Source organism: Marmota monax, unplaced genomic scaffold (genome assembly GCF_021218885.2).
Source record: "Marmota monax isolate L192 unplaced genomic scaffold, Marmota_monax_Labrador192_F-V1.1 WCK01_AAM20220418_F8-fsc00078, whole genome shotgun sequence".
Lineage (NCBI taxonomy): Eukaryota > Metazoa > Chordata > Mammalia > Rodentia > Sciuridae > Marmota > Marmota monax.
Genome location: NW_026694865.1, coordinates 6,488,344 through 6,514,905, shown reverse-complemented (window position 1 = coordinate 6,514,905; position 26,562 = coordinate 6,488,344). Strand labels below are relative to the sequence as shown.

Here is a 26,562-nt window from a genome sequence, read left to right as displayed (position 1 = left end):
CTGGAGGGCTTGAAAGACCACAAGCCATGAAGGGTGAAGCCAAACAGACACAGGGATGCTGAGAAAACAAAGGTCCCTTCTCAGATCCTGACCAAATATCAGGGTGTCTATTCTGGGTGCAGGGAAGCCCGTCCCTACCCTCAGAACCAAGAATGAGGAGCTGAATTCATTAAAAACAAGGTGGGCTGTTAGACACAGCTCCCAGCTGTGCAGCCCCTGGCAAGCTGCTTCCCCTCCAGGACTTTGTTTCCTGAGCTCTCCAAAGAAAGGGGGGGGGGAGAGAAAGGCAACAGGAGCTCCGCTGCCCTCCCACCATGACAGTCACCAGGCCAGAGCTCCAGGCAGGCGCACTCCGCTCCTTCCCCTTAACTCAGCACCTCTCTGGTCACACCCTCACCCTGCAGTCGTGTCTCATGGAAGGTGGAAGCAAAGGCCAGAGAGCAGTCACTTTGGATTTTTTAATTTTACATTTCATATATTATCCAGTTTCACATTCTCACAGGATCAACAATTACAACAGCCACCTAGTCTCCCACATCTGAAATGGCAAGACAGTCACAGCTGTGACTAAAGGTAAAGCATTGATATGCTCACAAAACAAAATAAAATTGCACAATTTTTTTCTTTATTTTTCTTAAACCAACGCCTGACACAAAGGCTCACTGCTGAAGAATGGAAACCCGTTTCTTCTTCGTGCCTCAAACTAAACATTAAACTTATCTGACAAGGCGAACAAGGTCTCTTTAATAATTAATGGTACACACATGAAAATCCTTTATGATGCATAAATATTTTGTTACACAGGGTACAAAAATACTTTTCACGTTTTGGTTGACTTTAAGGTTTGGAAAGAACAAGGAGCAGTGGTGGGGGCAGGGCGCCCTGTGGAGAGGTCAGCAAGATGGGCAGAGGAGAGGACTTTCTTATAATTATTGGCCCATCTGAGAAGGAAGCAGAGGACTGATTCGAAATGACAAGGCAAATGTCGTGTGGTGGTTGCTGAGCCTGGAAGTGTGTGTGGTGCATGGGTCCTCGGGGGAGAAGTGGCCACAGGGCTCAGGCCTCTCTGAAGCACAGTGGGTGTAGGGGCGGGGTGTGGAGAGAGGGACCAGGCACCATAAGCTAGGACCTGTTGCTATGGAGACAGTGTGAGAACAAACTGTACACTCACATATACACAAGTTTAAGTGTCTTAATTCATGCCAGAAAACATGCAAAATTAAATGCCTCATTTTCTTGAGGGGGAGCTTAAGAAGCATGTTTGAGTGGGAGGTCAGGTCAGGTCTTGCTGGGTCACAGTGAGGCCTCCTAGCTGGGTCTGGGTGTCCCAGCAAGAAGGCCCTCAAATCCTCCAGGGAGGCCTTGGAGAAGGGTTTGGGGTAGAACAAGCCTGAGGAAGAGGGAAAGGAACAGGAAGCAGTTCACTGAGTCAGGCTTAAGATTCACAGTCTCCGGAGAAGCAGCAGCTCTGCACAGGCCGCACGCAGGGGGCGGTGGAAGCTCAGGGCCCTATTCTGGCCCCACCACATAGTCCCAGAACCAACTTCCTGGCGACCAGACCTGGAGGGGAGAGGGGTGGCCATGAGCAGAGGTAAGGGAGTAGAGCTGGCCCAGGCCTCCCTTTGCAGAGGTGGCACACGGAGATGGCAGGCTCACGGGGGTGGGAAAAGGGAAAACCAGCCACATGCCCCAGTGACCAGGCTCCAGGTACCACCTCACAGTAGCAAGCTCTGGAGACTTGGGCAGAGAGAGGACCACAGCCCTGCAGGAAGCCAGAGTCTAGAACATTTTCTGTCCCAGGCTTCTGGGGCCAACACTTACTGAAGAATCAACAGAACTGGCGATACTTCCATCCTTGCTGGGTGCCGTCAGAGGAGGGATACCAGCGCACCTGCAAGAGAACCCACCATCAGGGGCCCACCGTGCGGTCCTTTCCCTCAGCAGGGAACTTGATGAGCTCAGCCTTCGGTGTCCCTGCTGCAGTCCTAGTTGTGCCACTGACTGGCTGGCAAAGGCTGGGCCAGTTACTCACGTTAAATATGAGTTTCTTCATCCAGAAACCAGAAGACTGCCTGCCCCACCTCCTTTGCAGGATTGAGGCTCCGTGAGAGCAGATCATGCAGATGCCTTTAGACTTCACTAGGCCTGAGCCATGTGCCAGGTTAGGCCTGCCAGAGGGACATCTCGGCAGTCAGCAATCTGCCCCCCCTGCTTACTAGGAGAGCAAGACATTCCTAACATTAGTAGAAAAACAAACCTAGTAAATTTCTATTGTGTTTCTTTGGGTCTCAGTATCCTCATTCCAGTCATAGAACAGAGATGGATGTGACAATCAGGTAAGATAGGACATAAGGTACATTAAAAACCAGGATCAGTTCAGGTGTGGTGGCCTGTAATCCCAGAGGCTCGGGAGGCTGAGGCAGGAGGATCGCGAGTTCCAAGCCAGCCTCAGCAACAGCGAGGCGCTAAGCAACTCAGTGAGACCTTGCCTCTAAATAAAATACAAAACAGGGCTGGGGATGTGGCTCAATGGTTAAGTGCCCCTGAGTTCACTCCCCAGTACCCACCCACCCCCCGCCCCCCAAAAAACCAGGGTCACACCAGGAGTGGTGCACTCCTGCAATCCCAGAGACTGGTGAGGCTGAGGCAGAAGGATCACAAGTTCGGGTCAAGGCTAGCATCAGCAACTCAGTAAGACCCTGACTCAAAAATAAAAAATAAAAAGGTCTGGGGATGAAGCTCAGTGGGAAAGCCCCTCTGAGTTCAATCTCTAGTACTCAAAACAAAACAAGACAAACAAAACAGGGTCATCTAAGAGATAAAACTCCTGTCCTTATACGATTCTTCAAAGCATCTAGAGGGATGGCAGCCTCAAAGTATCCTACCAGTGCCCACCTAAACTCTAGCACTTGCCAGAAGGCCCCACAGAGCAATGGTTCCAAAGCTGGATTCCCAGAGTCTGATCAAGAAAATGACATGCAAGGCTAGGGGTGAAGCTCAGTGGTGGAGTACTTGCCTTGTTGAGTGTGTTCAATCCCTAGCACTAGAGAGAGACAGAGAGAAAGAAAGAGAATGAATAACATGCACCCTGTCCCCATGGGCCAGTCATCTGGAAGGAGGGCTACACCAGCTGCGAGGCCAAGGCTGCAGGGAAGGCACCTGCCTGTTACACACGGCAGAGCATGTCTGCCCTAGCCTGCCATGGCTGTCTTGGAGAGGGAAGGGGCACCACGTGAATGTGGTATAGGGATGAGAACTCAGAAGGGGAGCCCAGGGTCCCCTTAAAAAAGGAAGGAAAGACATACGAGAGCAAGGGACTACAGAGAATGAGATTGAAGCCAAGTACATAGCCAGACACCCTGAAGCAGAGCAGGCGGTACCAGTTACCCACTTAGCAGCCATGATTCCTGCCTCTTGGGTAGACAGAAGATGTCCAAGGATGCCAGGCCCTCTGGGGGCGGAGGAGAGGTTTCCTAAAAATTTGCTCTGTGCAAATTCTTGATGTTATTTTGTGCAATGCAGATTTCTGGCCACACACCCACCCTGGACTGCAGTGGGAAGTGAGTGTCTGGCCACCCAATCAACACTAGGATTCCCCTGGGCTCTAAAGGATGTGGCAGTGCTGTCACTAGAATACAATGGCCCTGGGTCACAGGAACTACCTTAATAGAGCCTGTAGCCCACAGAAAAGGCCTCTCCTTGCCTCCTAAGTGTCGGGAAGCAGATCCTTCCCTTCTAGGCTGACAGCTGTGTAGAAAGCTTCTCTTGCCCCCAACAGCATGTCCCTTCCTAGATGTGGCCCAGGGATGCCCTCTCAGCTGGCCATGTGGCTGGACACTACAAATAATTCCACATAAGAGTGACACATGAGAAACTGGCAGTGGTGCCACCAGAGAAGCCTTGGCTCAGTCCAGCTCGGGGAACCCATCAGTGGGCCCTGCCCAGATCCCTTACCCATCTGGGTGCCCTGCAGGGCCAAAGAGGGGAGAGCACGGGATGAGACTAGAAGGGACTAGGAAACCTCTAGCTTACCTTTTTTTTACACTGGAGAATCTGAGCAGCTGCTAGATCCTGTCTTACACTTCCTCCACAAGGTACTGTGACCCCTGCATCTCAAGCAGCAACTTTCCCTCCAACTTGGGTAAGTCAGGTGACTAATTGGGGGAAAAGAAGAAGAAAGCTCCCATTGTGGGCTCAGGACAGCCGTGTCACTGAAGTAGATGGAATGCACTTAGAGGGGCTGCTTCCCTCGGGGGCCTGGTATAGGCCAGTGGCTCTCCAGAAGCAACATGACCTTTCCTAGATTTCTTCCTCCTGCCTGAGACCCTCAGGCCTGGGGGCAGGACCAATGTTAGGGACCCAACCAGAGTCGGGGCCTCTAGCTAACCCAATGTGCTCCTGAGAGACCATCCCACAGGGCACAATGATGAGGCTATGGATGAGCCTATGGGGGGCTGCTTCCAACAAGGAGGGGAGGACATGGCCTCAGCTCGCTCTCAGATCTTAGGACTGGCTAATGGAGAAGATGACACCAAGAAGAGGGTAAAGGAATTAGAAATATGAATAGTCAAGAAAGATGGGAACCTCTCTCATCTGAAGGTCAATTAAACAATACTTGACCCAGGTGACAGCCTACACTTGGACCCTGCAATAGGTCTGTGACAGGTGCCTAGACATGTGAGCAAAGCAAGGGCACTACAGTAGAAAACAAGTATGCAAACAACTAACTTACTGTCCACCAGGCACAGGTCCATTTCCATACCGCTGTGCCAGCTAGGCATCCCAAATGCAAGTCTATACTTACTTACTAAGAAAACTGTCTTAAGATTCAAACTCAGAAAAGATTAACTATGTATTGTAATTTTCACAAAAGATTCACATATGTGAATTTACCTACACACCTATTCCCAAATCTAAGGACTAACACGAGTGGTTTTCCTGGGAGTAAAATTGGTCAAAGGGAGGGATGGGGCGGGCAAAACCCAAAAACCTGCTTTCCCTAAATGTAGACCTGTAGTAGCCAATGCTTAGGAGAAGCTCACCATGTGCCAAATGCTGTTCTGAGTAATTTTCATTAAACAAACAACCTGTTAAGCTAATGCCCCATCTCCAGACACATCAGTATACTAACAGAAAATGGAGGCAAAGGGGGGGTTAATGTGACTTCCACCTAAGTGGTTGAAGCAGTTTAAGGGGGATCGAGCCATGGTAAATGACCTGCATTTCTCAGATTGAAATGGAAAATGAAATTCCATTCAGGAGGACACTGGGATGCCACAGGAGATGGAGAATCCCTGCTTTCAAGCCACCATTTTTATGTGCCAAGCCCCACTGTACCCCTGCCATCCATGCCTGTTTTCAAAGCTCAACCCTTCAAAGGAGAAGATTCTTTTATGAGGATTATAAGACTGAGCAAGATGGCCTTGTGCCAAGACAGAGCAGGACAGAATAACCTCCAAGGCCTGGCCTGCAGTGGAGCTGTGCATGATGGGGCAGAGAAAGGGGTCCGGCCCTCATCCCTGCTTGTCTTTTGAGAGTTCTCTCTCTCTCTTAAAAATATTTTTTTTAGTTATAGATGAACACAGTACCTTTATCTTATTTATTTTTTTAATGGGGTGCTGGGTATCGAACCCAGTGGTTGACACATGCTAGGCAAGCACTCTACCACTGAGCCACAACCTCGACCATTGGCCGTTCTCTTAAAGTCACCTTCTTGCCCTGAGTTTTTCTATTAGTTGAGAAGAATCCATTTTCTTTATTTAGATGCTTTCAGCCTCCATTTTTGTCAAGGGGCTCTTGGAAAGAAAAAAAAGTCTCTACTTGGAAAATGTTCTCAAGCCTATTTCTTTTTTCCATAAAAGATTCACATCTGTGAATTTACCTACACACCTATTCCCAAATCTAAGGACTAACACGTTTGGTCCTAACAGCCTCTTTTACTGCTGAGGAATGAATGGCTGGCTAATGACCACCTGGTTAACCTCTGGACATGAGTTTTCTTCTTCCCGAAAACTGCCACTATCCTTAGATATGGCAGATTATGGGAGGAAACTGGAAAAAAGAAAAATGGCAGGCACGCAACCCTGTGGCATGGAGCTCAGTGACAGGTAGCAGCATGCCACTCCAAGCCTCCCCTGATTCATTTGATCAACCCCCTTCCTGCCTCCCTGTCTGTCATGGCCTAGCATCTCAGGACAGAGCAGAACCTCTCCACCTGATCCAGTCCAACCCTCTCATTTTACAGATGAAGACACAGGACCAGAGGTGAGGAGCCCAGCAAGGCCAGTTCTGTGTCCCATCAGTGTCTCCTGGGGCCCCTACAGTTAAAACAGCTCAGCTCGCTGGAGCACTACAGGTCTGCCCTGGGCAGACACACAGGATGGGTTTTCTTGCTCCCCACTCTATCCCTGCCACAGAAACTAGTTTGTGGCACACACTCAAACCTTCAAAGGTCTTCCTCCAGGGAAAGACCTTTGCCCTCTTTCTATGCTTTAATCAATTTTTCAGCGCTGTCTCTGGTAATCAGCTGGGAACAGTGGCGAGTCTATAACCACAATTCTTCTGCCCTTGGTACAATCAAAAGATGCTGTAGCCAAGGAATTCCCTGCCAGGGGAAAGTTGGCTCAGGTAGTGGACCATGAATCTGAACTTTCTACCTTGGAACTGGTGAACCTCAATGTCATTAGCCCCTCAAAGGGCCTAAAGAAGGTTATGCATTCAGCTTTTAGCAAAGCACCTAGCTCCCCACACCAGCAGCTTCTTCTTCCAGTGAACTCTCCCTTTCTGGCTTCTCATGTCCTTTCGCCTTGTCCCCTTCCCTACTTCCCAGGTCAGGTCCAAGCCACCTACCTTTATATACTCCCTCAACAGCACAGCACACCCCACCGCCATCCCGCTGGGGCCAGCTTGCTCAGCTGTTGGTCATCTGGCCGATCAGAGGCTAAGATCAGAGGCTGATCAAGACTGCTCCTTGGCCTTCCTCCTGTGACTGTCTGGCAGCATCCTGTCCACACACCTGGTAGCTTCCTGTCATTGCCACTGTGCAGACCACTCTCCATACACACACACAGTGTGGTGAGACATCACTGGTAGTATATCCCAAGGCTTATACTTAATGACAAAGTCAGACCAGAGTACAGAGATATGAAAAATTGTGTTCTAAATATGTAATAAGAATTGTGATGCATTCTGCTGTCATGTATTTAAAAAATAAAAGCAAAAAAAAAAAAAAAAAAAAAAAGTCAGACCAGAGTAAACCTGGGTGGCCAGAGGCTGGGATCTGACATAGCATTTGACACAGAGCCCCCTGGGCCCAGTCCTCACCCTCCCCAACTCCCCCCAAGACATGTCTGCTCCCACTTTCCTGCCCTAAGACCAGAAATAGCCAGGTTTCATAAAAACAGGAGCAAACACTCAAGACCTCTTAGGACAACCAGGCACAGTTCTAGAACTTCACTGTGTTAACATCAACCTGTCACAACAACTAAGGCAAAGTCTATTATTCTCATTTTCCAGGTGATTAAAAATTGAGGCAGAGAAATCTTTAAAAGCTTGACGAAGTTCATAAAGACAGGCAGAGGCACATCTGGTTCCAGAGATCATGCTTGGACTGGGAATGGAATTGTGATCCTGTCACCACAGAGAAGCAGGGCAGAGCACGGTGGGCTCCGGGAGGCGATGCCACAGCCAGTCTTCTCAGCACTCCTGGCACTCTGCCTTACAGCCTCTATAGGAGCTCACCACTCACAGTCTCCCTCCCCTCAGTCAGATCCCAATCCTTATAGATCCCTGAAGCCTAGTCTTTTAGATCATCCTGAAGGACAACAGTTCCACTGGAGCTCTGGGAATAGAAGTGGCCCCATGGCCAGGAAGGTACAAAGTCTAAGTTGGAAGAGCCAACTCAGAGCCCTTCTACTCCTCCACCCAGAGGGGCTTACCTGAGCATGGAGGGCAGCAGCAGCAGCAGCAGTGGCAGCTGGGTAGGTGAACGCAGCATGTGAGATGGCTGGGGTCAGCTCTGTGGTGTACAGAGGATAAGGGGCCCAGGCCTCTGGGGACGCAGGGATCAGAGCAGCCCCCATCAGGTCATCTATAACAGGAGACAACAGCCTCCATCGTCAGAACACTGGTCTTTCCTCCTACCACCCCCTTCCAAACAGAGAAGGGGACCCAGCACTATGATTGAGCCATAACCTCCACCCCCAGCCTCTACTGAAGACCAAGACTAGGCAAAGAAGCCACATGAATTTGGCCTGGCATGATGGGCACCCTGATTGCAGCAATAAGTTCTCAAACAGGCCTCAATCCATTTCAAATAAGAAAAATCAGAGGTGGCTTCAAGAACTGGCTTCAAGAAGCTGAAAACCCCAACAGCTCAGGCACAGTCCCTCTGAGAGTCAACCAAGGCCACAGGGAAGGAATCTCAAAGGTAGCTCTGGATGCAAGAAGCCCCCTGAAGAGGGGAAGACAGACAGGACTGATTCCCTCAACAAGAATCTGAGTGTCTCTTTGCATGCAACTCCAGTAGAGCCTACCAGCTCTGACCAGGCAAAGGGGCAAAAGAAGGCAGCTCAGAGTACCACTCACAGGGATCCCGGGCGATGAAATGTGCTCCTAGGGCAGGGTGAACACTGGTGGGATTTGGTGTTGCCATTAACTTGCTCTTGGCCATCTTGGTGTTGGCTTTGGCAAACTCTAGCCTCAGGGTTTGCGGGTTCTCAGGATCAAAGCGAATACCCTACACAGGAAGGAAAGGAAGAGAAAGACTTACTCTGTAGGATCCACACTGTCGACTGCAGTGGATATAGAGGGCTCCGGAACCAAGCTCGCCTACAAGTCTCATGCACATGGGGCCATGGTAGAAGAATGTGGCTTAGACCTGTGAGTAATGATATTTATCACAAACAGGGAATCAAGGACTCTGCCCTGAGATGAGTGGGAAATGAAGTTCACCTATGGACTCTTTTCTTGGGTGTGAAATGGGGGAAGGTTTGCAAAAGACAGAACAGGGGCACTCACTGCCTACCAGAGAAGGCCTACTTTCCACCTACTCACGTTCAATGCATTCTTGGCGGCTTCTGCTCCTGCCCGGCTGTCAAAGATGACAAAACCAACAGGCTAGTAGGAAAAAAGAGAAAACATCCTCACATCTCTCCCAGTATGCCATTTGCCCCATCTAAAACAACCAAACAAAGATTACTGGGCTGGGGGTGGAGCTCAGTGGTAGAGCTCTATAGTATATACTAGGACCTTGGGTTCAATCCTCAGCACCACAAACAAAAAAAGGATCATGACCGAACTAGAAACAGTATTTGTTCTGCTGATAAGAGAACAGAGAACAGAGAAGGAAAAAAACTCCTTGCCCACACCTTCCCTAAGGTACAGCTGGAAGATCCACATGCACCCAAAGTGAAGTCTCCCTCCATTGTACCACACCATGGGAAATGATGCCAACCAAGCTTTATTTCACTGCATTAAAAAAATCACCCTTTTGGGGGCTGGGGTTTTGGCTCAGTGGTAGTGTGCTCGCCTAGCATGCATGAGGCACTGGGTTTGATCTTCAGCACCACATAAAAATAAAGACAATAAAGTCCATCAACAACTAAAAAAATATTTTAAAAAAATCACTCTTTTGTAAAAGCCTGTTTAAATGCATAAAGATAGTAGGTCAGAGCTCAGCTACCTTCTCTACTATCCTCAGCCATGGGCCCAGACAGTGGTTCTCAAATCCCCAGAGTCAATCACAGAAGGCCAGGAGCTTACTGGACCCCAACAGCTGGTGAAGTGGGGAGGGACCTGTGGAGGCCATCCTTTTGTCAGCTGAAGACAGATATGGATTGCAGAGTGTGTTTCACCGTCATGTTAGGGGAAAGGAACCAGACCTCAGTTATAAACTCAGCAGTCAGCATGGGCTGGGAGGAAGAAAAACCTGGGGGCGGGGGAAATTACCTGTCTCGAGGTGAGCTTGATCAGGGACCCTTCATATCCCTGTAGAGAGAGGTGGCCATTACTGGGGAAGGTAAGAAGCCTCTATTATGCTAACCCAGCACTGCCCCCTCAGCCCCACCTTTCCCCAGTGACCCCTGAATCATTCTCACACCCTTCTCCCCCACAAAGCCAACTCACTCTAACCTCCACCACTGTGGAGTTCCAACCGCCCTTGTGTTCTGAATCACATGGTCTAGCACATGGGGTGGTATCATGCGGTGGCATTCATCACTTCATGCGTAAACTGTTGTGCGCTCCACTAACTTGTAATTCGAAAGCACAGATCTTACCTTTTAAGCTCTCTCATCTGCAAATGGAAAAGCCTACACCAAATCTTAAGATTCCTTATATAGCAAAACTACTAAGATCCTTTATGTCTCCATTTTACAGATGAGGAAACAGAGGCTCCAAAAGAGCTAACCAAGTGAAAGAAGTACACTAGCAGAACCAGACAGAACCAGGTCTGTGACCACAGCTGCTGATCCAACTGCCAGCACACAACTCAATTTAGAGATTCATTCCTGTTACTTCTCCCTGGTCCAGGGCTCTATCTTGGGGGTGGCTGGGTCCTGACTCACCTTGAACGGCCGGAAGAGCAGGTAGAGTTCTCTGGGTTTAATGTCCACGGGGAGGCCACTGACAAACAATGTCCGAACCTAAGGACAGAGACCACAGTGGTCAGGTCCAGATTGGACAGGAAGGACAGGAATGGGGGCTGTTCCTTCAGGCAGGAAACTAGAGTCCTTCTAGAGCTTAAGGAGGAATTCAGTATTTCCTGGGCCTCCTTTGGACACAGAGGCATATTTACATTTAGTCTCACAGCTTTAAATTTTTCAAAGCCCTTTCTATGCACCTTTCTTCTTTAGATTTATCCTGTAGGTGTCATTAAGCAAGCACTTGCTGAACACCTCTGCGCACAGACTGTGGCTAAAAGAGGCAAGGAGAACGTGCTCTGTTGACAAAGCATACACGCTCTTTGCACATAAAGGTCCTACTCCTCTAAGAATCTGAAGAAAGCTATATTGCCTCACCCCCCAAAAAAGCCACAGAAAAAAATACGTATATATTTTTCCTAAAGATACCGTGGTTGAGAGATTCTGTATGGTCTGAGGAGAGGCAAAGAGGTACATGGAACTAAGTCCTATGCCACACTATGCCCTGGAGCTGCTGTGCAGAGTGGCCCTAATCAGTCCTCTCCTCCTTCCTGTCCTCACCAGGAGGGTGCATTAGGGTGGCTCAAGGACCCAGAGCCAGAGCAGCCCCACAGAAGCCTCTGCCTCAGTTCTCCCCAGAGGCCACCTATTTTGCTCAGACTAATTTTAAACCCTCCCTCAAATGGTTCCTTTCTGGCCAGACCTCCCCAGAGGCCCCTTAAATAGCAAGTTCTCAGCACAAAGTTTCCTGCTTAGGGTCAGGGAGTGGGTGTGTAACAGGGACTCTTTTCCTTATTTCCAGCTCAGAGTCTTGTTTCTAGTCTTCCCTCCGGGTCACCAGGCCCTTTCCCACTGGTTTCCATTTTTTAGGTTGTAAAATACTCCCAAAGGCTACACTCTAGCCCCCAATCTGTCCTTGTCATCTCTCAGGAAAAGAGGCACCTATGGATTAGGTGATGTGTCCCTATTTGCCAGGTCACAGACCCTTTGCAATCTGACTTGAATATACTCCTTGGTTCTTTCTAATTCTAGCAATCCCAGCCAATGACACTGCCCTCCTATCTCCCTTGTCCACACAGTGAAACAGGGCCCAGCAAAGCTCAGTAACTTGTCCAGAGCATGCGGCTTAGTTCACCAAGGAGCAGAGGTAGGCGAGACCCAGGTTGTAAAAGACCCTGACTGCTGTCTGACACCATCCACCTGGGCAACCTAATTAGCCCCACAGCTGAATAAAGAATTGTCACACATGTATTCAGTAGCCAGTCCCTTCTCCTGGCACTTGTTTCAGATGACAGTAAGGCTAGAGTGATGAAGGCAGAAAAAGTCAGAAACTGGCAAACCAGTGGTGGGGTAAGCCTGAGCTCAACAATCTCAGCCACATGTGGACAGGACAAGTCTCTACTGCACACCCACCTTCCTGCTTCCAACCCCATCTGACCCCAAACCCTTCCCAAGGACCCTGACAAACACCTGCAGTGTCCCATCTCATAGCAGTTGCTTGTGCTGTTGTCCTCTGGCCCACCCTTTCCTCACTCTTTAGCTAAAGAGCACTAATGCTTCAGTTCCTGATTTCCTGGCTCCCCTTTCCATCCCGAGTCCTGCAGTGGTCCTTGGCACCCTTGCCTTATGTTCCCACCAGCCTAAGCGGACCCTCTCATCCTGATTGCATCAAGTCCGAGAGACAGGAGCTAAGTAAGACACAAGACTTTTCAATCTTCCAAAGTGCCTCGAGTCAGGCCTTGACGTTTGAGACCTCCACATCTCTACACACTAAGTCCTTCCAAAGAAAAAATGGCCAGAGACCAGATGTGACCGAGGACTACAGAATGGCACTGTAAATGAGAAAGAGCAGGCTTTCCTTAGACCAGAGTCTGCATCCCAGCTTTATGCTTGGTCTGGAGAAGTTCCTTATCTTTCTGAATATATTTCTTTATCTGTCACCACCACCACCACCACCACCCACCTCCAAGAGAAAGCTCACCTTACTCCATGCCTGGCACACATGCAGGGATCAACCAAGTGCTGTTTCACTTAGGGCTCCTGTCATCACTGCCCTACAGGCCCTCACCTATCGGGCACCATTTTTTTCCATGGTTGTCTAGTGAGGCTGGATCAGGCCCAGGTCAGTCTATAGTTGGGAATGTGGGTATGACAACCTTAGGTGGTCGCTGGATTCTTATTTTTCCTCTTCCCTGGGGGGTGGGGGAGCAATGTTTGAGGTCAAAGGTATCATAGAGAGTATTCAGTTTAACTCCATCATTTTACAAATGAGGGGAAACTGAGGCTAGGGACAGTGACAGCATAAATGATGGCACAGTCAGGATCCTTTGAGACATGCAGTCACGTCTTCAAGGCCTGACCAAGTAGTCTTCATGTCTCAAGTCACTACCAGAGCCCACTCCTCCCATGGCACTTTCTGGTGCCAGCCTCAGGACCTGGATCTGCCGTTCAGGAGGGAAGCTGCATGCAGACTGGAATCAGACCTCTATAGCTACTGATGCCATGATGGAAAGATGCATGAGGCCCTGGTTTAGATCCTCATTGTCATCAAAACAAACAAACAAACAAACTTGTTTCTTGGGCCCTTCTCAAGACTAGCCCCCCCCCTTTTTTGAGAGAGAGAGAGAGAGAGAGAGAGGGAGGGGGGGGGAGGGAGGGAAGGAGAATTTTTTAATATTTATTTTTAGTTTTTGGCGGACACAACATCTTTGTTTGTATGTGGTGCTGAGGATCGAACCCAGGCCGCACGCATGCCAGGCGAGTGCACTACCACTGAGCCACATCCCCAACCCCAGACTAGCCCCTTCTGCAGAAGCCTCCACACAATCCAAGGGATTGTCTCCTTTACATTCTAAAAGGTGAAGAGCAACCACAGACCTTTAAGAATGGTCCCCTAAGAATAGACACCTTTAGGTGGCACATGCCTATAATCCCAGCAGCTCAGGAGGCTGAGGTAGGCTGAGGTAGGAGAATGGCAAGTTCAAAGCCAGTTTCACATCTTAGTGAGATTCTGTCTCAAAATAAAAAATATAAAAAAGAGCTGAACTGGGGCTCAGTGATTAAGCATCACTGGGATCAATCCCTAATACCAAAAAAAAAAAAAAAAAAGAAAAAGAAAAAAGAATGGTCACCTTCAGAGCAAGAAAGAGCAGACCGTGCTTGCTAGGCCCACAATCCTGTCCTTTAGCAGAGGTGAAGGGAAGTGTATAGTCAGTGGAGTGGATACTGGAAAGTAGATAGAGAATCTTGAGAACTCACTAAAAGATGATACATGCTGAGGAAGAACACTTCTGGTAGAACCTACTGGAAGCACCAAACTTTTAACACGAACAGGGAAACTTACTAGGGTTGTACCCCATACAGGACATCACAGACACAGATAGCTGTGTACCCCCCATGACAGCTGGGAACAGACCAGCCTTGCTGCAGGTCCCAGCCAGTTCCTGGCCTGTTAAGTAGAAAAGACCAGCTTTTGTCACAACTATGTCCCTGCTCCCAGGCCATGGGGTTCCCAAGGCTTCTCTCCTCTCACTCAAGCCCTATTGCCTGTCTTTCCTCTAAAGTGCTTGGGAGTCAGGTGGTGGGAGATGTCCAGCACCTGCCTGTTAAGTCTACACCACTGGCTACCACTTGTTAGCAGACTTCCTACAGTCATCCAGGTCTTTCCTGTCCCTCAGGGAAAAAGGTCTAAGGGCTACTTTCCTCCAGCTAGTGCTGGATCAACAACCCCCTGACCTCTTCTCACCTCCTCTGGGAGGTACCTCAGTCTCATTCCCAGTGCTAGGGTCTCCAGGAGCGAAGAAGGGCAGCACCTGAGTGGCATAGGTAGTATCAGCTCCCGACCTTCAACTCTGTTCTTGAACCCCTCTCAGTAAGAACAAGCCTGTTTACTTACTAATATTTTGATGCTGGGGATTGAACCCAGGGACTCATGCATGCTTGCTACATCCCCAGCCCAAAGAACAGGCTTAAAAGGAGCTTCTTCACCACACTGTCTAATTCCAGTACAGCCTTACAAGCTACCCAGCCTTTTCCTTCAGGGAGGTGTTGGTTGCAGGCCACCACCCCTTCTTCCTTCATAGCCTCTGCAGCCTGGAGGCAAGGGATGACTTTCTAAAGAGAAAAGTGGTAGGAAGAAAGGGGCTCAGACAACCCATCCATGTGCCAGTGAAGGTCTTCCTTCAGAAAAACTGACACTTGTTTAAAGACCTTCAGAAAAGATTAAATTAAAACAAGCTTTCAGGAACAAAGTGCTAGTGATCCCCAAGGAACCAGCCCAATGCACAAATCCAGGTTTGTGTGGAACAGGCTTCCAGGCAGAAACCTCTCTAGGCCCTGGATACCCCTAGGGCAGATCTCTCATTCTGCCTGCCTGAGGAGTAGCTGTTCAAGTCTCCCTCCTCACAGGGGCACACAGAGCCCAGTAGGAATAGAGGAAGGGCTGGCAGGGAGTTGGAGCGGTGGATGAAAGACCTAGACGAAAGCAGCTAAGCAAAGCCCCAAGAGGAAGGACCAGGATACAGGGTTAGCTGCAGGCCACTAGGCCCAGTGAAAAGGACACACACTTGGTCAGAGATGTGGCAGAGGCCCCTCTGCTCACAAGACCTCTTCTGCAAGGGAGGAACAGACCAGATGCAGAAGGCACCAACTTTCCCCAACCTTTCACACCAAAAGACATCCTTCATACTGAGCATTAAACCCTCAGCTTCTCAGTTACTGTGGCTAAGAGGATGGGCTCCATAAATGCCAGTTTTTATTAGTGATGGAAAGGGTAAACACTGCTTTCAAAGACACCCATAGTCATTAAGTCCTCTTACCATTTAACTGTGAAGGACAACTACAGTCTTCTTCAAACCCCCGTCTTAGAATCACCAAGACTGGACTCTGGACTCAAGGGACCATCATGCAGAAGACAGTCCTTTCTCCAACAAGGATCCTGAAGCAGGAGAACACCAAGGCCAATCCCCACTCACAAAAATCCCATCAACCCCCAGGGAACAGTCTCCCCTCAAGGCCAATTCCAGCCTCTCATAAATCCCTACCCCATGAGAACCGAACTTGGGGAGAGAACCCAACCAGAAAAATTGTTTCTGGGCAATTAAAACATCATACAGTGGTGTGCAGTGGCGCACACTTCTGTAATCCCAGGGCTCATAAGGCTGAGGCAGGAGGATGAGTTCAAAGCCAGTCTCAGCAAAACCAAGGCACTAGAGCTGGGGTTGTGGCTCAGCAGCAGAGCCCTCACCTTGCATGTGTGAGGCCCTGGGTTCCATCCTCAGCACCACATAAAAATAAATAAATAAAATAAAGGTATTGTGTCCAACTACAACTAAAATATAAATACTTAAAAAAAAAAAAAAAAAAAAAGCAAGGCGCTAAGCAACTCAGTGAGACCCTGTCTCTAAATAAAATACAAAATAGGGCTGGGGATGTGGCTCAATGGTCAAGTGCCCGAGTTAAATCCCCGTACCCCTGTCCCCAAAAACATCATCGTACAAAGGAGATAAAAATGATTTCTGAATACTAATTTCTGGTACTGATCCTTTAGGATATCTGAAAGTTAGAATTTTATTTGGAAAAGAAAACTGCCTCCACAGTCCACTTCATCAACGGTTAGAGTAGCAGGCTTGCTCCAGGCCCCTCCTCCTCGCTGCTGGGAGTGAGCTTTCCTAGTGTCAGCTGGATGGAAAACACTACTTAAGAGAAGGGGGTGGAGAGAAGAGGGAAATCCAAACAGGGAAAAACAAGCCTCTTATAAGCCCTTCCCACATCCTTCCTCTGCTCCCAGTCCTTAGCAGCAACCCAAATACAGAATATTTGAGCTGAAGAAACCTTATTTTTAGATGGAAACCAGGGCCCAGAGGTCCAGTGAGCTGTTCATGGTCACTGTGCTTACCAGAAGCAGCCCCAGGGTCCTCAAGTGCCTGGCTACTGAGTCAGTGCTCTTTTGTAAGCCTTGATTGCTTGCCAGCAGCTTAGACCCCAGCGGAATAACTCTGAGGCACCCAGGAACAGGTATCTTCATAGCAAATTGCAAAAAGATGGAGTGGCAGGGGTGATGATGCTGTGGTTAGTCCTAAACAAAGCTGATTCAGTTATAAAAAGGTCAAAGAAAAGACTCAAGATGGCCAACTCCAATGCTGAGTGTGAGCAGCCTCACGCCCCACTGCGGGGAGGGAAACAGACACTCCACCAGCCTAGACCACAGGTATTTATGAGCTGCAGCCTATATAGGAATATATATAGCCTATATAGCCTTATATAGGAAGCTTATGGTTTTCCTGATATAAAGATACTGAATGTTCTTTTTAATTAGTTAATTTCTGTTCTTCTTCTGTAGTGCTGGGAATCAAACCCAGGGCTCTACTACTGAAGTATACACCCCTAGCCCCAGCCCAGACATCCTTTTAAGATGGGTAGCGATCATCCTCATGCCCAGATCTGATCTGGCTCCTCCAGGGAAGAGAGATCCATTGATGTGCTAAGATATCAGAATTTTAAGGTAAAAAGGAGAAAGTGATGAGGTCTTAGGACAAGACTCGGACAGTGTCCTCATCTGCTTAGAGCCCCAGTGCTTTCTTCTGCCCACAAGAAGGCAAAGGATATGGTGAAGAAGGGGACAGAGAACAAAACTGGGAGGGAATAAGAAGACAGAAGCCAGGGCCTGGACCCCTACGCCAGCTTGGGCCTTAAGTATGTATGTGGGTCACTGCTGGCCCAATGCCAAGGTTGCCAGGCAGAAATCTCAGGGTAATCACATACTGGGTGTGACCTTGGTAGCCAGGGGGAGGGGGGTTTGTTTTTGTTTTGGGGGGTGGGGGTGTGTGCCTGGGTCCCACGCTTAGGCCTGGCATAGCAGGTTGCTCTCTCCCAGGGGGAAAGCCAGCCCTCTGAGTGGGGCCACTTGACGCGAGGTGGATGGAATGTGGCGACATGGCCAGCAGACCCAGGACTTATAAGGTGCTGAACAAGGGCACAGGGAAAGACGGCAAGCAGCATACAGCCAGAGGGTGCATATGAACCTAGACACACGCTCCCCCAATGCCTGGGCTCCTAGCTTTCAGATCTCTTCCAGGAAGCCTCCACCTAGATGACACCTTGCCCCAGAGCTTACCATCAGCATCACAACCCAATCTGGTGTGAAATTCCCAGGCTCAAGGTCAGTTCTAGTGTTCTGCCTGCTCTACTGATTCCAGCCCCAGAGCACATGCCACCAGAGCTTGGCTTCAAGGCCAATCTGGGCCACACTTTATAGTTTCATTCTTTCACCTGAATCATAGGCATGTAAGCATGATGGTCTCTTTGATGTAACAGGTAAAACAGGTATGTGGCCCATTTTACAGGCAGAAAAAACAGCCTAGGGATTAAATGCCTGGCCAGTTGGTGACAGAGCTAGAGGTCAAGTCCAGTTTGCTTGGAAAGTTTAAGGCTCTTTGCTTATAGCCTACAACATATCCTAGAGTTCTTACAGTATGTGTAGGGTTGAGGGGAGCAGAGATTGGGGTAACCAAACTGGGGTGATAAATTCTCTAAGAGGAGGGACAGACTGGTCACATATAAAGTACTAAGTAAACCATGTGCAGTACCAGTGACTCAGAAAACTGAGTCAGGAGGATCCAACTTTGAGTCCAGCATCAGCAACTTAGCAAGACCTTGTCTCAAAAATAAAAAGGGCTCAGTGGTAAAGTGCCCCTAGATTCAGTCCCGCAAATCAATCAACCAACTAATACTAAGTAAGGGAGCCTCAGACCTCATTATCTAAGCTGCTCCTTGCCCCAGAAACAATAGGCTTCATAGTAGCAACACACTAGGTCAAAGCCCGCCAGGTGCACTGACCTACACCTCATTTAGAGATCTACAGCAAAGACACAGCAAGAACTAAGCTGTGCAGACTTGGTACCACAAGAGGCTGCTCAGAGGTGGTACTAGGCCTGCTTTAAGTGTATTTCCAGTCAGAGCAGGAGGCCAGGACTTAGAAGCAAGACTTGCTGGACCCCCAGCAGGGAGACCTCCCAGATCCATTCACCTCCCCATCCCTCTGGGCGGTGAGGTCTGCCAACACAAATCTATTATCACCTGCCTGAGTGCCTGGTGAGAGTGAGCACCAGCACCACCACCCGTGCCCCATCACTTGACTAAATCTGACAAGAGTAACGATCCCCAACATGGTGCTCCTGTTAAGAGAAGGCTTCTGCTCAGGGACCAAAGTTGCTTCTGGACCTGCTTTCTGGTCAGAAGGTCCCCTAGCATACACATCAGAGATCCCTCCATTCCAAGCTGTGCCATGACTACACATCTAAACCAGAACAATCTGGGCAGAAGGTGGAGGGTACATAGAATCTTCATAGCAACAAAAGTTCTCAAAAATAGTCTCAGGTTGCTGGGTGGGATAGGAGACCAAGACAGAAGGATGTCAGGTTTATGGCCAGCCTGGGCAACTGTCTCAAAACAAAGAACAAAAAGGTCTGGAGATAAAGCTCAGTGGTAGCATGCCCCTGGGTTATCTCCAGAACCAAATACATATATACTCACAGTCTCGGGGTCTTTCCAGTATCCTCTCCTGACTCCTCTTCTCTCCCAACCCCCAAATTAAAGCAAGGTCCATATGGGGGAAGGTTAGCCAACCACAAAGAAGGGTTAAATGCTCCAGATACTGCTACCATGGCCTGGTCCAGGTCAAGCCCTGCTCCTTCTCCCTGGGGGACTAAGGCAGCCTCGATAGCTTGCAACAGTCAAGTGCCTCTAAAGCAGCTGACCGTGAGTGGCTAGCCCTGGCAGGTGGGCCTAGGCAAACGTTCCCATCCCCCAGGCCCTGCTGCAGTCCAGGACTCTGGCACCAATGGACCCACAAGTGGATTCTTCTGCCTCAGAAAAGTCTGAGTCTCAACACATCTCAGAGGTGACATTTCTTCCAACCAAGGAAGAAGCAGAAAACAAGGAGGCTGTGCAGATCCCTGGAAGGCAGTGGAAAGGGTTCTGGCATACAAAGCCTGAAGGGCTGTCCAGGTCCCACCCACCTTATGGCAGCATGGTTTCTGAAGTTTAAGTGACAGGTTTTGCCCCACTGTCTGTCTCATAGCTTTGCCATGGTTAGGGGACAATGCAGAACTGAGTCAAGTGGCTGCTGCCCATAACCAATGGCAGAGTACAGGCAAGTAGCAACCAAGCAGTGCCAGTCCCAGGACTCTGAACTGAGTGACCAGAGGTGGGTAGCCTTGGACCAGCAGCTCAGCCCTCAGGGCAGGCAGGAGGAACTCATCTACCTCTCAGGAATGTCTAAGGCCCAATTGGATAAATGGTTTGAGAGCATGAGAGCAAAGGGAAGATTCAGCATCTCAGTCCATGTTCTGCCCCTACTTGTGGGTTTCACCAGCACCACCCTCGAGAGGGAGGCAAAGAAAGCCACCATGTCCAAAAGTTGAAATGGGATTTAGAAGCTGGTTCTCTTTCTGGGTAAGGTGGTGCACGTGTGTAATCCCAGCAATTCAGGAGGCTGAGGCAGGAGGATTGCAAGTTCAAGGCCAGCCTCAATGACCTAATGAGACTCTGTCTCAAAATAAAACATAAAATGAGCTGGGGATGTAGCTCAGTGGTAAAGCACCCCTGGGTTCAACCCCCAGGACAAAAAAAAAAAAAAAAGAAAGAAAAGAAAAAGAAAAAAGAAACTAGCCAGGCTGCCCACATATGGGAAAGGAGGAGACAATGATCCAACAGTATGGCTCCAGAATGACAATCACTTGAAAGTGAGTAACATTTCTTTAGAAGCCTAAAGCAGCCTGTGGCAGTGAGGTGTGAAAGCAGTCAGTCTCAGGTACAGAGAAGGAGGGGTAGGCCATCTGTAGAGAATTTAAAATAAAATTGACTTGGTCTGTTTTTATTATCCTATGGGATGGTGGTTCTAAAGAATATCTGTGATAGAATGCTCCTCCTGGCAGGGGTGAACAGTTCTCATCACCCAGTCCTAGGGACACCACAGCCCAAAGGAAACAGCCTAAAGTCAGTCTCTGGTCTTCTACTTGGGACTCAAGAAGTACCCAGAGGTCAGTCCTTAAAAACTTGGGTTGCAGACACCTCTCTGCCACCTTAAATCTCAGCAAAATCTAGTATGTGGTTAAGAGGTAATTTTGAACTCAAATCCCAACCTCACCACTTCATAGCTCCATGAAAGTTTTAACCTCTCTTGACATGTTTATATGAGATGACAGTAATGCACTATCAGTAAAGTAAAGCACTCAGCCAGGCACAGTGGCACACTTTTCAATCCTAGCTACTCAGGAGGCTAAGGCAGGGGGTTACAAGTTTGAGTCCAGGCTCTGCAACTTAGTGAGACAGGTCTTAAAATTTAAAATAAAATGGGATGGTGATATATAGCTCAGTGGTAGAGTACCCATGGGTTCAATCTCCAGTACCACACACGTTAGTATTTCACAGTGCTGTTGTGAAGGTTCAATGAGATAAAATAGTAAAGAGTTTAGCACCATGTCTGCAGCAAACACTACATACAGGCTTACTATTATTAGTACAGCCTCTCCGTTAGGTCATTTGAGCAGAGGGGAGGCACCTACAACACCCTCCAGAGAGGAAGGGAACTTGCCTTCCTACCAGAATCCTCCTGCCTGATCCTGTTTCTAGTTAGGGTAAGTGCTCAGGTAAGCATAGAAGTCTCCCTTTCTTCATACTCAAAAAAGACTGCAGACAGAGCACAAAGATGTTCCAGGTTCTTTCAAGTGCTTTCAACGTCAGAAAAGAAAAGGTATCCAAGTCACACACACTGGAGCCTGGACTTCCTTCACACTCCTCTACACAAACTCTGACCTTTTCCACCCCCACAGGTCTAACAATCTCCTACTCACCCATACCTCACTGACTTCTAACCTCTCAGCATTGCCAGGAATCTGGCTGTCTCCTGACATCCCTCTGAGGACATATGATGAACCCTAGGTAACAGTTACAGAAGGAACAGTCTTGATCCAGTTACACTAGGGTAAGAAGGTAGCAAACTTAAGTCAAATTATACACCCTTTAGCTGCCATTAACCCCTGCCTTTCTATATATAGCTTACCATTAGGCTGCTATTTTTCTTTTTTTTTTTTTGTAGTTGTAGATGGACAGAATGCCTTTATTTTATTTTTTATTTTTATGTGGTGCTGAGGATCGAACCCAGTGCCTCACACATGCTAGGCAAGCATTCTGCCCCTGAGCTACAACCCAGCCCCCAACTTTTTAATTCACCTCTTAGAAACTTATTTCCCCTCAACCCAAGAATCCAAATACCCACTACCCAGGGATGCCCCACCCCAACTAAAAATTGCCATAGGGGCTAGGGATATAGCTCAGTGGTAGAGCACATTTGTAAGGCCGAGTTGAATCCCCAGCACCAAAAAAAGGTGGCGGGGGAAGTAACCAATCCAAACTCACCAAGTTAAATGTAATAAATATAATAAATATGTATTATATCAATCATACCTCAAAAAAGGCTTGTTTTTCATGGCACTGGGTATAGAACCCAAGCCCTCACATGCCAAGTACTTTACCACTTATCTACATCCCCAGTCCTGGTAGTTTTTTTGTATTGTGGTGCAGGGTATGAACCTGGTGCTTACACATGCTAGGCACACACCCAGCCCTCAATAACATTGTTTTTAGGGGCTGGGGATGTGGCTCAAGTGGTAGAGCGCTCGCCTGGCGTGCGTGCGGCCCGGGTTCAATCCTCAGCACCACATACAAACAAAGATGTTGTGTCCGCCTAAAACTTAAATAAATAAATATTTAAAAAAAAAAAAAAAAAAAATAACATTGTTTTTAAAAATTATTATAACTTATTACTTTGTATTGTAAAAGATCTCCATTTACTCCTCTCCAGAGACACAGTAACTACCTAGCTATCCATGGAAAAATCACTTGGGACAGGACAGGCTTGGATATGGGATTCAGCAGCAGGGACATAAAGCCTGCCTCAAGCAGGATTCAGGTTCTGTGTCCAGCAAGACCCACCTGAGGGATGGTATAGGCTCAGATTGAAAAGGAAACTCATGGGGCTGGGGTTGTGGCTCAGTGGTGGAGTGCTTATCGAGCATGTGTGAGGTCCTGGGTTCTATCCTCAGCACCATACATAAATACATAAAGTAAAGGTCCGTCTATAACTAAAAATATATTTAAAAAGAAAAAGAAAAGGAAACTCATCTCCTCTCCTTAGTTCCCTGTTGTCCTCTTTAGCTTTCAAAGGGTATCAAAGCTTTTAACACATAACACATCTCCTTCCCAAGTGTAAGGAAAATGCATTTCTTCCTAACCCCACATGGTATCAGGCTCTTCATAATATGGACCACATTATTGCTGCAACACCGCAAATTCCTGGTAGTTACCTAAAAAAGTCATGAGGTTCTACGATGCACTTACCCTACCTTTATACATGCCAGGCCCTCCTCTTAGAATGCCCTTTCCACCCCACTATGGCAGAAACAATCTACTCACCCCTAACTCAGAGAGGGCTGATCTCTAACCTCTCAATGGCACCATGGTACCATGTTACCATGTGCTGACATTCCTTTATTCTAACATACCATTATTTCCTCCTGGCAAGTCCTCCTCACCTCCTAGCCTGCAACCTTTCACCTGTATTCCTAACCCACAGTCCAGAAAAAGAACCTAATGCATGTGATATAGATGAAGACTACGGTAAGATGGGCAAGGAGGAAAAGCCATAGCCATAAAAAGCACTTTAAGACAAGCAGCCTCAGAACCATGGAAACACACCCCTTCTCCAGTAACCCAGCACCTTTAGGAATTAAAGTCTTATGGTGGACAGTATTAGGGTTCTTTGGTTTTCTATGCTTGCTCTAGCTAATCTCTAATAGTTGATTGGAAAGAGCCAGCTTAGGTCAGCTATAGCAGTTACCACCAATGCTAACAACATCTTCTGGATGATGGATCTTAGGGATTGCAGAACTGACTGCTAGGCAGCGTCTAAGCTAAAGGAAAGAGATCAGTTCCAAGCCCAAGTGCACAAAAAAGATGGAGCCCCCAGCAAAGCTCTTGGCCCACTGTTCAGAAGCTGATGAGAGGAGCAGACTGACTCTTGTTCTTACCAGATCAGAATACACACTGGGCTTCCAAGAGGAAGGCTAACAGAGGAGGAGGTGATTTCCAGGAGAGCTAATGGAGGCCCTTAGATTTAGACCTCAGCTAAATACATCAAGCCCATGCTCCTTAGCAAGTACCCTCTTACTGAATCTACCTCAGCCCCCAAAGAGGAATGTAGGGACCCCACTTTTTAAGGAGCCTGCCCTCTCTCCCAGAAAGGCAATTAGGAGAAAAAAAAAAAAAAAGTGAAATCTCAAATGCTTTTTTCAAGATTTACACTGTTTATTCTTCCCACCCAGAGCAGTGGGTCTGAGGACTGGGTTAGCCTAGCCCAACTTTCAAGCAGTGTGAAATCCCTGCTGAAGTCAACACTTTAGAGCAGTAATGGGGGTTCAGGGTTCCTGCTCAGCTTCACAGTAGATACTGCCCTCCCAATTTTAGCCTGCAAGGGTATGAAGTTAAGCAAACACACCAGCAACCCTGTCACTCTTCCCCTAATCTCAGGGAAGGTTCTGAACAACCACATACCATGATGGGATGAAGGTGCCCAAAGTGAAGGGTCTGTGGGCATCAAGGTGAAAGGATGACAAAGTCCAATGGAGTCAAAACAACCCACCATCCAAGAGCCATTACTGAACAGCCATCAGGCCTTCCCTCTTCACATTCTTAGTAAAGAGTTGTATATTCTTCCCTTGCTCCTCCCAGCAAAAGGTGGAATCCAGACAGACATTCTCAAGATGTCATGCCATTGGTGGACTGAGGCTGTCAGGAGGCCTCTGAATTGCTAAGACAAGGAGCTGGCAGTGCGGGAGTTTGGCCCAGCAGTGCATCTCAGAGCTATTCTGAACCAACCCCATAGTCCAATGGGAGGTGAAAGCAACCCTGAGCCACCCCGCCCCACACTCTGCGGTTTCTCCCCCACACCAAAAGGAAGAACGCTCAAGATGGATAACTGGCCCCCGGTTTCCTGGGCAAGAACATTCCAGGACCAGGCAGGAAGGGTCTTTCAGCCCTGGGTGACACAGCAGAGGCCCTTCTTAGGAGCTAAGAAGGCTGTCCCCTTTCCACACCAGTTCTCCTCTCTGCTGGCCACCCTCACATTTACTGAAAGCTCTAAGATTTTTATCCACCGCCTCACCCCCACACATCCACTTCACCATCCCATCAACCGACAAGCTGCTGGGGATTCCATGAAGCCATCTCATACTCCCTATTAGCACATGGCCAGTGGACAAGATGATGTCATCGCTTCTCGCAGGATCCCACCCAGGCCAGCTTTGGGGTCCTGGCTTGGCTACCAGTGCAAAATCGGAAAACCGGGAACTGAATGTATTTAGTCATCTCTTTCCCAACTCCAGTTAATTGCCGGCTCACCTATGCCAAAACCCAGGTTCAGGGGTTGTGAAGAAAGCCTGCCCGGTCCCATGACTACAACTCTAGTGAACCCAGGTGGGGGCGGCCGGCGCAGGCCTCCAAGGTCATGGGAAGGGATCAGGGTGGAAAGGGTAGAAAGGTGAGGGTGCCGCTCCGCTTGTAGTTGAGACGAGGGTCCCGGCCACCTGGAAGGTGCTCCCCAGACTAAGGCAGCAAGTCGGGCTGGGGGTGGGGTGCGAGGGACGTGCGGGCAGCAGGCGTGGGACCGACGCGGTGCAGCCAACCCACCGCTAGACGCACGGACGACGCGCGGCCCTCCTCGAGCCCGGGAGGGCGGGGAGACAATGCCTGCCCCGCGAGGCAGTCCAGGCCGCACGCCCCCGCCCGCAGGACACGGGCTGCTCCTCCCTGGGCGAAGGGCAGCAGCGGGAAGGCGCCAGGAGCGATGGCCCGACCGACCCCGAGCGGCGCAGAAGGCCCCGCACGTCCTCTCCCGCGTCCACCTCCGCGTGCACTTCACCCTAGTCCCGGGGCCACAGACCCACCTCCTCCTCCAGGGTTGTGCCGGAGCCCGTGCCGGTGCCGGTGCTGTGCTCGCCGTCCGGCTTCAGGTTGCTCATGGTGAAGGGGGAAGGGGTGGCGAGGGAAGGGAACGCGGAGGGCGAGCGCGGCGCCTGGCCCCGGCCGGGATGTGGGAAGGGGCGCGGTGAGCGGTGCGCTCCGGGGGTGCGGGGCGGGGTGGCGGTGGGGGCCCGCGGGGCAGTGAGAGGGGCAGCCGCCGCGTCAGGCCGGGGTCACATCAAGTTTGGCGGGTGCGGGAGGTGGGGAGAGGGTGCGGCGGGGGAGGCACTGGGAACCAGAGCCGAGCCCGAGCGGCCGCCGCCTCCGCCTTTTCACTGCGACCGGCGAGTGCGCCCGCGGCGGCGGCGGCGGCGGCGGCGGCGGCGGGGGGCGGGCGCCGGGGGAGGGGGCGGGCGCCGGGGGGCGGGGGCCGGAACCGGCCTCAGCTGGGGCCCGGCCAGCCCCTCCCCCGCCCTCCCGCCGTCTCCGGGGGAACGCACAGCCAATCCCGGCCGCCCACTGCGGTCTCGCCCCGGTCCCGGCCGCGACGCGCCGGCCTTCGGCGCGGCCTTTCCCTTCTCCTCTTGGTCACCCTCTCCCTCTCTGCTTCCCCCATTCCCTTCTCCACGACCAGTTTTTAAACTTTGATGAACTGGCCCAGCGAACTTTCTTAAAGGAGCCGCGCGCCGCCGGAGGTGGAGCCGAGTGCCAGGCACGCCGCATCCCCGCCCTGTCGGCCCCACGCGAGTGCGCCCTCCGCGAAGCCCCGGGATGGTGGGCTCCCCTTTAACCTAGTGTAGGAAAACGGGGTGTTCGACGCGTTGCCTTTGCCCCCAGATCTACTCGCCGGGTCGCAGTTCGAACCGTCCTTCCCACAGCTCAGAGCTGCGGGGTCCGGGTTCAG

General features: G+C 49.7%; 1 protein-coding gene across 3 annotated transcripts; it reads right to left on the bottom strand.

The window, feature by feature from the left end:
• Positions 1-432: 432 nt before the first annotated feature.
• Positions 433-26,034, bottom strand: Rbpms2 (RNA binding protein, mRNA processing factor 2). Of its 3 annotated transcripts, none has more exons than XM_046426665.2 (8): positions 25,643-26,034; positions 10,566-10,643; positions 9,949-9,987; positions 9,055-9,117; positions 8,587-8,737; positions 7,938-8,089; positions 1,822-1,891; positions 433-1,560 (listed from the first exon to the last, which is right to left on the bottom strand). In XM_046426665.2, exons 1-7 carry the CDS (start codon positions 25,715-25,717, stop codon positions 1,829-1,831), a joined length of 621 nt encoding a protein of 206 aa, XP_046282621.1. In that variant the 5' UTR covers positions 25,718-26,034; the 3' UTR covers positions 433-1,560; positions 1,822-1,828. The 3 variants fall into 3 exon arrangements, with proteins under 3 accessions (XP_046282621.1, XP_046282622.1, XP_058429282.1); XM_046426666.2 differs by lacking the exon at positions 25,643-26,034 and adding an exon at positions 15,458-15,569; XM_058573299.1 differs by lacking the exons at positions 9,055-9,117; positions 9,949-9,987 and having other exon boundaries at positions 25,643-26,033.
• Between the last annotated feature and the right edge of the window lie 528 nt (positions 26,035-26,562).